Below are 12,442 nucleotides of genomic sequence, written 5' to 3' on the forward strand. Positions count from 1 at the left end.
CCCTGCTCATCCAAGGCCCTGCATCAAGCTGGTTGGCAGCCTGCAGGCCAGGGGTGTCAAAGCATTGCTGCAGTCTCTCTTCCCCCTGCAGCCCACGCCGTGATGCTGACGCAGGTTTGCAGCAGCCCTGCTTGTCACAGAGGAAGCGTTCTGGCTGGAAAGGGAGCTGAAAAGAGGATCTGAAGGCGGCACGGAAACAGAACTGAGCTCACTTTCGGGCTCACGCTGTAATTTCCAAAGGCCTGCTGCTGTCAGCTGTGTCAAAATACAGACATGCACACGGCATGGCCTGCTTTCCTCTCCCTGCTCCCACGCTCTGGTGCAATGCTGGCCCTGTTACAGAGGGAGATGCCACCATGCCACCAAACACCACCTTAGGATGCCTTAGGATGGCACCAGAGATCTGCTTCACTTTGGTTCTGCTTCCACGGAGGGAGCAGAGGCCACGGCCTTCTGTGCCCAGTGCCAGCAGCCTTCCCACTTATGGGCGCTGTGCTGCAGGCCTGGCCGGCACAAAGACACAAGCAATTATAAGGTGATGGTACAGCGGGTTCTGGGGGCACACAGACATGGGGAAGCTCTGTGTCGGAACAGGACAGCCCTGCTTCCCGCTTTCAATGCTTGTCAGTTCTTTATTTGGGGAAAAGGGAAGCTGGTTTTCAGAAAGGGGAAATCGTCTGTCGTGCAAGACCCGCAGAACAGCGCGGAACGGCCCGAAGGCAACGCGCCGCCAGCGGGACCCGTTCCCATGGCAACACCGCCCCACCCCGCCCGCACTAAACATGGCCGCCGCGCCGCCCTCCTGCCGCTCTGCGCATGCTCCAAATGGACGAGGCGTGTCCTGCCGCTCGGCCCTCGGCTCGCCTCCTTCCTACTGGGCGCTGACGCCAGCCAATGGGCAGCGGCTCCTCCCCGGAGGGGGGGGCGGAGCGTGGCGCGCGGAGGGGACGGCCCGCCAATCAGCGCGCGGCGTGGCCGGGGCGGAGGGCGGAGCGGCGCTGGAGCCGGGCGCCCCCCGCCGCCGCCGCCACCGCCACCGCCCGCGGCTCGCTCTGTCGCCGCTCGTCCGGCCCTGCCCGGCCCGGAGCTCCTCACGGCCGTCAGCCCCGCAGGGCCGCGGCCCGGTGCCGCTCAGGGTGGGGGCGGCTGTGGGCTCTCGGTCGGCCGCCCCCGCGCTGCCCTCATGTCGGCTCCGTTGAAGAAGGGCCCCGGCGGGCTGATCGGGCTGATGAAGGACGCCTTCCAGCCGCATCACCACCACCTCGGGCCGCATCAGCCCGGCGCCGTGGATAAAAAGATGGTGGAGAAGTGCTGGAAGCTGATGGATAAGGTGGGCCCGGGCGGGGGGTGGCACGGGGGGGACTCGAGGGGTGGGCCGGGCTCGGGGGGGGGCTGTGGGACGCGATGGGGCGAGGCTGCACGGCGCTGTGCTGCTATGTGATGGGATTGGGGCTGCACTGCTGGAACAGCACGAAATGCTGTGTAAAAGCCTTTGCAAAAATAGAATCGGATCTAACGATAAGCACCCAAACCTCGCGGTGTGGGAATGGACGGAGACTTCTTCCAATCCCAGGTTTCGGAGCTGGGGTCGGGCATTCCCCTCGTGTGGCCTTCGTGCCGGCAGGAAATGGCCATGGGCACAGCAGGGCGGCAGCCCCCGGCCTGGAGCTGTGGCCCTGTGTGGATCTGGGAGAGATTCTGGTGAGCAGCACATCGTGGGTTCTCATGGTGTGTATAAGGTGGCCCAGTAAGCGAACATAGAATCATAGAACAGCCAGGGTTGAAAATGATCATCCAACTCCAACCCCCTGCTGTGTGCAGGGTCACCAACCGGCAGACCAGGCTGCCCAGAGCCACATCCAGCCTGGCCTTGAATGCCTCCAAGGATGGGGCATCCACAGCCTCCTTGGGCAACCTGTTCCAGTGCATCGCCACTCTCTGGGTGAAAAACATAGGTATCGTGGTTGGGCAGGAAATAAAAACATCTGATGTGTTTTTCCCTGCAATCGTGATAATTCTTGTTGCTGTCGAGAGCTGAGGTTAGGCTTGGTGTGCTGCAGACTGCGGTGTGTGGTGGATTGTGCTGGATTCAAGGCAGGAGGACAGCCCTGAGGAGCAGCACAGCCTCGATGCAAAGTGTCAACCTCCCTCAGGAGCACAGTGTATCTCCCTCCCTCACCCCATTACCCCTTGGGTTTATGCATTTCACCTCTTTTCTCTCTTTTCCATTGCGTTGATGCACACAGTGTCTGAATCTCCTGCAGTCGGTGCTGTGGAAGGCAGGGTAGATGACTTTCTTCAAGACGTATTAAATGATGCTCATGCCAGGAAATCACTTTGCGTTGGCTGGCTCCACAAAAGGCACGGTTTATGGTTGCACCCTGCTGGGTTTGTGATGAGCTTTGATCACCTTCTGCAGAGAGGGATTGGGATCCAATGTGAAGTCTTTTGAGAAGTGCCAGTGGCTGCCTCTGACGCACACTGAGGGCATAAGTATAAGGGCTAAGGTGGGAAGACTGGTTTGAAGATGAGCACAGAAATGTGATTCTGTTGGGAATAAATTCAACTTGCAGGCACAACTTGGAGGAATGCAAATCTTCCTCCTTGCTTCTGTGATATAGAGGTGAATGGCAGTCTGTGTTTGCCCTGATGAGGTGGGCTGCTCTAAGGAAAAGGCTGGCCTGCAGACACTTAGGTGTTTTGGATTGTTGCGGGCTGTTTCGGGTATGCATTCACTACAGGTCTATGAGAGCCATCCTTGGCTATCCCCCATCTCCACCATGAAATCACCAACAGAAAAGCCAAGATAAAGGTACAGTTGTTTGCCCCAAGTCAAAGGAAATGCTAAAAGCACCAGCTTCCCAGTTTTGCTCCTAAGCAACACCTGAAAGCTCTGGCTCTAGGCTTAATTTTTTTCAGTCTTAGACAGCTTGTTGTGCAGTGTGATGGGAGCAGGAGGGAGATCTGACGTTGAAAAGCCTCTCTGATTTCAATTAGCTTTAGTTGTGTAAATGCACACTGAGAGTTGCAAATCTGTGTATGAAATTGCCAGGCCTTCATACAGTGGTTGTGGATCCAGTGGTGAGAAGGGGTGCGTGGGAGCTATTGAAAGTGGGTTAGTTTTCTGGGCCAATTAAATGAAGGTACAGGTGCAAATGAAGAAAAAACAACTCGTGTGCATGTTTAATAGATGATGTTTTCCTTGCAGAGATGTGTGCTGTACATACAGTGCGTTCATGGCCTGATTCCTCAGCCTGCATAATGAACAGGGGCTGTCAAAGCAATCGTGCATCTCTGCTTCTGGATGTGACTGATGAATTTCCTATGCAAGTTGATTCTTGTCCAAATACTTTCCCCGTAATGTTCTCCATAAGCTGCCTGGTGTATTCCTGCCTTTCAGATTCTTTAACTTGAAGTTCTAATCGTTGCCCTGATTGCACTCTTAACACACAGCACAGCCGTGCAGAAGGATGCACACCTGCACTCAACAGGGTGATGTCTGTGCATTTATCTCTGAAATATCAGCGCCCTTCTGAGGATGGGTATGTTGTCAGGCATCTTGTGAGCCTGCACAAACAGCACAGTAAGCAGTGCAGTCACTTCCTTGCAGCATCTCGAACCTGGTGTATAGATTGGTTCAAGTGGGAGGAACTGCTTTTCATTTGTTTTTATCACGCTTGCTCATCTTATCACTGTCTTCAGCAAATAAAGCAGTGCTCTGTGTAAGAAAACATACAATGTGTTGGCTGGTGAAATCAGCTCTTGGTTTTTTACATGAACAGCTGTAATTGGGAATGGCTTCTTCCAGATGTGGAGGGGCAGCAGCTGATGCAGACCACCTGGATGCACTTCAGGGATTGCTGTTGTGGTCTTGAAGCAAGGTTTAAGGGGTGCAGTATGGTGCAGTGAAACCTGGCAGAGGAAGATGAGCTTAGAGGTAACTCAGAGCAGCGTGCTGATGTTACTTCTGAAGCTGATACTGAGAAATGCCTCTGTAGGTCACCTTCCTTGCAAGTAGCAGAGCCGGGTACAAACACAGCAGGAGATAAGAAGAGTCTGAGTAGCTTTTCTTGTACTGCTGTCTCAAGGTGAGATGTCATTTCAACAGAATTTGCTCTTAAGGAAAGAGTCGTAGCGTTTGAGCAGTGCTGGAGAACTGTGCCATGGTGCAGTGGTTCCAGGGGCTGGGCAGCTCTGCAGTGCATCCCCAGCCCACGGCACAGAGCAGAGGTGTCTGTGCTGGAGCCTTTCTGCCATCAGGCAACAGGTCGGTGGCCCTAGCAGATGGGCTGGCTCCGGCTTCCTTGTGGATAGGACGTGGGATGGCAAAATGGAGAGCACAGTGAAGTGAGAAGGATGTTTTGTGGGGCATCCTGTGGGAACTGTGCTTTGCAGGACTTCTGCATGGACGTGTTGGAATCGCTGCTGAAGTTGGTGCAGTACTGACTCACAGGGTCTGCTTCTGTGGCTGGGTGTTTTCCAACTGTTCTCTATTATAGATGACTGAGAGAAGGGCATACTCAGACCTGTGTGCCTATTTAATGTGGCTTCCTCATAAGAACTGCTTTTGTTAAGTTTTTAAGCCACTGTGTAAGAAAACAGTCTCTATGGAGGAAGCGATTTTGCTGCCTGGGGAGCATATTTAGGATCTGCCCATGCTCTGCAGTGAAGCTGGTTTTATCCAGGGGACAAATGCGTTGACTCAGTTTGTTGATGTGGTTCGTTGTAGTGTTCACAGGCTCCAAGGAAGCAGCAACTGAAGCATCCAAATCAATTGGCTAAGTCAGCTGCGTGACCACCCGTCGCTGGTTGAGGATTCCTAACACACACAGGGGCCATTTTGGTGCTTTAATTTCCATCTCCTCTCAGGGAAGGTTTTCTAGGCAAGCAGTTCTCTAAATGTCAGTCGGATTTTTCTGTTTGTTTGTTAATATACAGGGTGCCCATCTCTTCAGTGACACAGTCCTTCTCAGTCAGCTCGCATTGGAGGCTCTGCTGTAAGTCAGCTGGCAGTGGAGATGGCTCTTAACCCTTCAGGGTTCCTTTTCACAGCCCTCAGTGGCAAAGTGAAATGCTAAAGCTTTGTTTCAGCCTGAATTTATTTGTTTTACAGCAATGCTGAGGTGCTTAAGGGAAGCAGGGAACCAGCAGATCGCTCAGGAAGCTTTCTAGGTGATCTTTAAGGTCCCTTCCAACTCGAGCCATTGTGATTTCCCAAGGCTTTGTGGAGGTGTTGTCTGCATGAAGACTCCTGTATGTGGCATAGTGCACGTGGCTGTCATTAATAGACCTCATTAGTGTGCATTGGTATTAGGCTGTCAGATAACTTGCACTTTAGCAAAGAGCTTTAAATAGCTTTATTTTGTGCTGCTTTTCTGCTGGCATCTGATGGAAGAGGCTGAAGCTGGAAGTGGTTACCTAGCAGGGCAGGAGTAAGGCTGTGTGAGCTGCTTTCTCAGTTCTCCAAGCTCTGAAACTGGGCTCAAAACAGTAGAACAGAATAGCAGTTTTGGTTCTTCTTACAACTGACAGCACACCAGTAATTTTTCCAATTGCCATTTTGCCATTCTTTCTCCCTTCCCTTCTCTCATTCTAGACAGCAGATAACGTTGGCAGCAGTAGGTGGCAGAGAGCCTTCTTTTATTCTCCCCCATCACAAACTTATTATCATGAGACATTGGTATATATAGTGAAAACCTGTAGTAAGTTCAGCTTGCATCCTGCTGTGCTTTGGTCTCTAGGCTTGCCCAGTGCCTGGGCTCCCTGTCTGAACAGAAGAAATGTGGTTTGTAAGTAACACGGGATGGTCTGCAAGTGACTGGTGGCTTGTTTGCTAGTTTTAAGTTCTAAAAATGACTGTTGTTGATGATCCACAGGTGGTACGCCTGTGCCAGAACCCAAAGCTGGCCCTGAAGAACAGCCCACCCTACATCCTGGACCTGCTGCCCGACACCTACCAGCACCTCCGGACCATCCTGTCACGTTACGAGGGGAAGATGGAGACCTTGGGAGAAAACGAGTACTTCCGTGTGTTCATGGAGAACCTGATGAAGAAAACCAAGCAGACCATCAGCCTCTTCAAGGAGGGGAAAGAGCGGATGTACGAGGAGAACTCTCAGCCTAGGTAACGGGGGGAAAAAAGCATTCCGATATTCGTGATCCTAATGTGCCTTAGTGAAGTGATGTCTGCTGGGTGAGGTGTCTGTACACGAGAACAGACTGATGAAATTTAAGGCTAAGTGTAGAGTTTCAAGCAAAATACGCTTGATTCTAGTGAAATCAGAGTGCAGGGTGTGTGTTCAGAGCCTGCGTGGCCCTTGTTGTGCAGTTCGGGTTCATCCGGTGCGTGTGAGCAATAAAGCGTGCTGTGAAAAGGTCTTATTCCCTTCGTAAAGGATGATAAGATTCAGAATAACCTTTCTGGCAGTTTTAGGAAACAGAAGAATGTTTTGTGTTCTGTAGCAAAGCAGTTATCTTTGGGCTTTGTCTGGATCCTCAGGAGCGCTGTGCTGTACTTGAAAGGCTGCATCTTCATTTGGCTTTAAGGGGAGCTAGGGAAGAATACAGCTTTGGGAAACATTGATCTTATGCATTTGTCCAACTGCTGGCAGCAAGATGTAATGGGCGGAGGCATACAAAGCGTGCACTTGCCATTTAAAAGTCATTTCAGCTTTTTGCAGCAGGCACTGAATTAAGAAACAGTGGAAAAAAAAAAAAGTGAAACAACCCAGTAGCTGAACGTAATTGCTCTGGGGAGAATATGTGGTTAACGCCCTGGCAGCTACTTGCTTGAATTACTTTGGGGTGAAGAAAAAAGAGAAGTGCTGGCACATGTTTCTGGTGTATATTGAACTCTCTGTAGCATATTCTATAATGCTGAACTCCAGCAAGTCTGTTGGAGTGGTTGCAGAAGCTGCTGATCATGCTGTTTGATTTCTTATTGCCAGTGATGAAGAATGAATTAAGAAACAAAGATCTCTTTTAGAGTTGCTCTTTAGCACTGCTTTATCAGATGAGACTTGCAGTTACCTTGCTGGAGATGGGGCTTGAGAGTGTGAATATGGCATCTTCATGTGGTCTGATTGTCTCCTTTAGAAGAAGTTTAGTTTTCTGTGTAAACCCACAGCAACTGAGCTCTGAGTCTCCTGCTTATTCGATGGGATTGTTCTTTGACGTGGTGACAGATGGATGACCATTGGAGATGGTGACTTTACAGTGCAACAGGTTCCTCCTGAAATATCTAAAGTAGAAGTTATTGCTTATGGTTTGTATGTTGCTGCCACGTAATACGGGTGATATTGTTTTCTAGAACGTTCACAGTTGCCTCCAGAAACACCTGAGGGTATGTGAAACCCTTCAGGGTTTATCTGATGCTTGTTCTGGTTAGCTGTGCGTGCGTCGTGATCCGCCTGTCGTCAGTGTGGAACATCTGATGAGCAAATGGAGGATGGCCGTGTCAATAGTAGGTTCAACCTCTCCCTTCCTGTCCCTTGGTATTTCAGAGGGAAGCAGAGAAATGTTTTTGCAGAGTGAAGCATCCCGGAAAAGCTCCTCGTTCCATCTGCACTCAAACAAATTGGTAAAAGGAGCAGGAGGATGCGAATGAATGAACTGGAAGAGGATTCAGGAAAGGTGACAGGAGTCTCTGGTGATTTGCTAATTGTGCCATTCATAAATAAACAATTTACCAGAGAAGCAACTGCAGTGAGACTTATAGACCTAAGTGTGAAAGCAGAATCGCATCCCAGCTGGTGTTGTGGCATCTCCTGCTTTGTGCTCAGCCCAGGAAGCAGCAGTTACTGTTTTGGCACAGAGGGCAAAATACACTTATCCTGGGGCTGGTAACAAGAGTGGTAACCTTCTCAATTCTCTAATTTGTTGTAGAGAAGAAAGAGGGTGTGCATGTAAACCATGTACCAGTTCAAGAGGTAGCTCTACCCAAAGAATGCTGCTGCTGGTTCAGCTATAGGGAATCTGCTAATTGCTGCACTTCCAGCATCTGTGCGGCCTTTGGGAAGCTGATAACTGAATGCTGTTCATTTGTTTCTTCTTCAATTGACTTAAAAGAAACGTTGCCATCGATGCACCTTTTGATTTAGAAGGTAAGATGTTCTTACCTTGTTAGGAGTTGAAGACAAAAATGGTGTGGTTTTTTTTTCTGGTTTTGTTTTTTTTTTTTATGTCTGTAAGCATGAATGAGTTCAAATATCCAAAGCGTGGGAGAAACTTTCTGGAAGCTTGTCAGCATCCTGCAGAGCAAACAAATATAACTCGAATCTGGTATTCATTGCAAGCACACTCGTGGCAGTGCGTGTGTGCATATGTATGTATATATAAAAAATCTGTCTTGATCTTATGTAAGCTAATGTTTGTCTACAGTGTTTTGAAAACATGCCTTTATAGATCTAATTTGGTGTACTGAATAATCACTTTTTCTTGACTTTTTCTGGCTTTTTTTTTTTTTTTCTGTTGTCCTTGAAGCTTCTTTCTTCCTGTCTTCCAGATTTAGCATTCGGTTTGTTTCCTGTTGTGTAGCCGTTGTTTTCCTCCCCCCAGAATCTCTTGATGTAAAGCAAATGCACTGTTGTGACATTTGCATAAGTAGCGTGCAAACCTTGCAGGTGTTTGCTGCTAGCAAACGTGTCAGCCATTAGAAATGCCCAAAGTGTCTGAGGCTGTGGGAGCAGATTTGTCTTCAGACTTGAGCATCAAAGCAACCAAAGCTGTTTTTCTTATTTCTAAATCCCTTTGTGCCTTTGCTCATACTTTTCACAGACTCTTCTGCACTGGGCCGAGGCAGAACAGGGGCAGAGCTGCAAGGACCATCATGTTTTGTGGCTGCCCGTGCTGCATTACACGCCTCTTAGAGCTGCAAGATGTGTGGCAGGCAATGTTGGTGCTCTGCAGCACTGCAGTGTGTGCATGTTCTGAGCAAGCTGCGTGGGAGCACAGCACGGATGCTGCTGGGGTTTGCTGTAAGGCAGGCTTAGTTTAAAATCCACAAGCAGAAGTAAGGTTGCGTTTGGACGTCAGAAGGTGTGTTTATGCACAGCACAACACAAGCCTTGTTTGAAAGTCAGAATAACACACCGAGAGCAGGGCTAGGAGAGCCTCGCATGCTCACCCGCCGTACTACGGATGTGGGTGAGTCTTTGTTCCTTCAGCTTTAGTCCAGCTGCAATGGTGGAGCTGTTAAACGCTCTCCTGTGTCATACCTCAACGGTCCTCGTGGTTCACACACTGCTGTCAGCCCTCAAGGCTTCCTTTCTGTCCTTGGGCAGCGTGGTTGGCTGTAGTCATTCAGCTGACGCTGGTACCAACTTCCACAAACCCATCCTGCAGTTGCTGCAAGGGGAACTTGCTTGTGTATTTTATTAGTAGAGCTTGGAAGATAACTATTTAAATTCTGCTTTGGGTCACTTGCGTTTCTATTTAAAAATCAGCACTGTTAAGGGTGCTGTGTTGCACTTCCTGACTAACTGAGTATGCGTGGTAACTTCTTGTTTCTGCTTATAGACTGAGTAGGCACGTAGATATGCTTCAGTGTGGTGACTTCTGAGTAGGTTCTCTTATTTAGCAGAGGTGCAGTGTTACTCTGAGCACTGATTTTGGCTGCTCGTTGTGGTTGCCTTTGCTAAATGGGCTCTTTGGTCTCTAAAATTGGTATGTGAGAATCTGCTGGGCTAACGAAGTTAACATTGCAGGGTTTGGTATTGGGGTCAAATAGTATTTCGGGAGCTGATCTATCATTCTTGATTATTTTTTGGTGTGCTGGAGGTGTGTGGAACCAGCAGTGCTGTTGAGGATGCAAGCATTTGTGGAACTGCTGGTTTGTATTCTTCATAGATCCCAGTGCTTCCTGACACAGAAGGTATTTAAGACTTGGTAAAAATGAGGAAGCAAACCACCCAGAAGTGAAGCTTGCCTGCTATACAGCCAAAGCAGTATCTGCACAGGATACCCAACAGGTCGACACACAAAGGACCTGTAGTGGGAAGCCTCTCTTACTTGGGAGAGGAGAAATTAGGGCAAAGAGTCCCATTTTCAGTCGTGAATCAGCTTTACTGAATATGTGAGAGTGTCTGCCCTAAGGGGAAACTCAGATAAGTTGTTTCCTGAAGAAAATCAGACCATTGTGAACGTTTCCACGTGAGAATTGAGTCAGTGCGTGGGGGCAGGTGAAGGGAGAAGTAATTACTCAGGATATCGACTGATTATTTAGGAAATAGCATGAATGATTTTGCAAGCTGGGCTTGCACGCTCCAATAAGCAGTTAGCAAAATTAATGCATTTGTAGAAGAGAAAATGAACTTGGACAGGGAGTGGCATAAACTGCCTGTAACAAGGGAAGTTTTGGGAAGCTGTCTGTGTTTAACTGTTGTCTTCCTGACAGAAGGGATGCTGGCTCAGCAGGATTTCGTATTCTTCTCCAGCTCCAGTCCTGGAGACTGATTTACACAGGAAAAAGCTACCGGGGATTTAATGTGTACTCAAAACCGTGTGTGTGTCCCTCAAGGGGAAGGAAATGCGTGAAGAATGACTTGGAAAAAGGATTGGAATGTAACAATTCGGAAAGCATTGGTGCAATGCCATGACCCAGGAGAGCCCTCCGGAGGAGGTTCTGCTCTGATCACGTATTTGGGAGTGCTTGCACACCCACACGCACACACTGCAAGCTGCTCCTCCTGCTGCTGCTTCCTTCCAACACAGCAAAGACTTTTATTTTTTTATTTATTTATTTTTTTTTAAACAAAACCCACTAGTGTGAAGCCTACATCTGCATTTAAATTAGAACATCTTAAAGAAAAGAGCAGGCTCCAAAGCTGCCCACAAGAAAGGTTTCCTTGCCAGGCTCCAGCATATGAGCGCTAACTAACTGCTTATTACCCAAGGAGAAATTCATTATCATTTAAATGTTGTTGGGGAGAGGAATGTGAATTATTTCTCTTTAACTCTGCATTAAACTGCTGGTGGAGGTGATAATTACGGAACTCAGATCAGGCTTCATATCATTGGCATAAGCTCGCATTCATTTTCATTTTCTTTTGGTCAGAATTTGTACCACTGTCTTGAAAATCTGTTTATGGGCCAAGGTATAATAATGGTCTGCAATAACCTTCCAGCTTATTGCACAATGGGGAAGTAAACTTTCATTCTTCTCGGAGTCTGTGAAAGTGTAGAGCTTTATGCAAGGCCAGCTCTGTGCACTCCCTTGGTGGATGGTGGTCCTGCAGTTTAGTCAGGAGGGGTGAGCACCCAAAATGTGGAGGGTTCTGATGCTGGCCAAGTGTGATTCTGCTTCTTGGCAACTGGGCTGTGTTGGTTGGGTGCTCAGCTTGCATGCACAGGGCCAGGCTTTTGTGCTTGGGGTCTCAATGGGTTTGAAGAGGGCCGTAGTTGGGGCTGTGCTGCAAGCAGCATTGCATTGCACGGAGCTTTGCAAGGCTGAAGGGCAGCAGTGACAGCAGCTCTGCTTACTCAGGTCACAGCACCTTCAGCACCGTGGCTTTAGTGAGGGAAGCCTCAGAACTGCAGGATGGATCAGCTGTTTTTGTAGCTCTATGAAGAACGAAACAGCAAAGCCTGCACCCATTTAAACCAAAAAGTGAGTTGGAAGTGAAACCTGTGCAAACAAGTCACGATAAGCGTGTTGCTTGCTTCCTTTTTCCCATACAAGCACCTCCACAAAACCGAGGTGGTTTTAGCAGAGTGTGAAAAAAGCAGTGAATTCCCTGCTGGGAGATGCCTGCATGCTGCTGGCTGTGTGTTTTGCAGGTCAGGGCTCAGTGCTGCTGCAGAAGGTGACTTCTGTTGAACTAGCAATAGTTAAGTGGAATTTCATTCACTTCCTGTGTTGCAAGTTTTGTTGAAAGTAGTTCCGTTGTAGCTATTTTTAAAGCTGATCACTGTGCATAAAGGGCTCTGAAGCTGTTTGAGTTATGAAAGTCAGCTTGGGAGCACCTCCAGCATTCCCACTTGCTGCTGGTTGTGCATGGTGCTTTGTGCTGACATGAAGATGAGAACCTGGTGCAGTTGTTCCTTCTGGGACCAGGTGCAGCCACCTAGCTGCCCAAATGGGCTGGAGCTGCTGCTGGTTGGTGCATAGCTGCTAACAGCTGAAATGCATCTGTTACACGATAACCTCGTGCCTTTGTGGTTTCTGAAACGTGAGTTTGACTTATTGGTGAGTTAAAACAGGCTGACTTATTCAAACTCTTACATATATGAAGTAGTTGTAGGTTTTTTTTTTTTTCCTATCTCGCTGTTTGCAGGACCTTGAGAGCTGTGGTTTTATTATTTTCCTAAGGCCTGAAGCTTGTGCTTCCATTTATCCACATGGGTACAAACCCTGTCTGATGAGTGTCATCCTGCATGTAACTACACACTGACTTCAGGAATGAGAGAATAGGAAACTTGGATTTCCATAGCTGTAATTCCTTGC

General features: G+C 48.6%; 2 protein-coding genes across 2 annotated transcripts in view; both read left to right on the top strand.

Moving 5' to 3' along the window:
• The window catches only part of NHERF4 (NHERF family PDZ scaffold protein 4), a 312,400-nt gene that overhangs the window by 7,496 nt on the left and 292,462 nt on the right, over nt 1-12,442 (top strand). The window lies entirely within an intron of this gene.
• The window catches only part of CBL (Cbl proto-oncogene), a 33,635-nt gene continuing 22,225 nt past the window's right edge, over nt 1,033-12,442 (top strand). The window contains exons 1-2 of the mRNA XM_052697275.1: nt 1,033-1,330; nt 5,877-6,124. Of these exons, the coding sequence (XP_052553235.1) occupies nt 1,184-1,330; nt 5,877-6,124 (395 nt within the window). The 5' untranslated portion in view covers nt 1,033-1,183. The remainder of the gene's footprint in view (nt 1,331-5,876; nt 6,125-12,442) is intronic.

Source organism: Tympanuchus pallidicinctus, unplaced genomic scaffold (genome assembly GCF_026119805.1).
Source record: "Tympanuchus pallidicinctus isolate F22 unplaced genomic scaffold, pur_lepc_1.0 scaffold30, whole genome shotgun sequence".
Classification (NCBI taxonomy): Eukaryota; Metazoa; Chordata; class Aves; order Galliformes; family Phasianidae; genus Tympanuchus; species Tympanuchus pallidicinctus.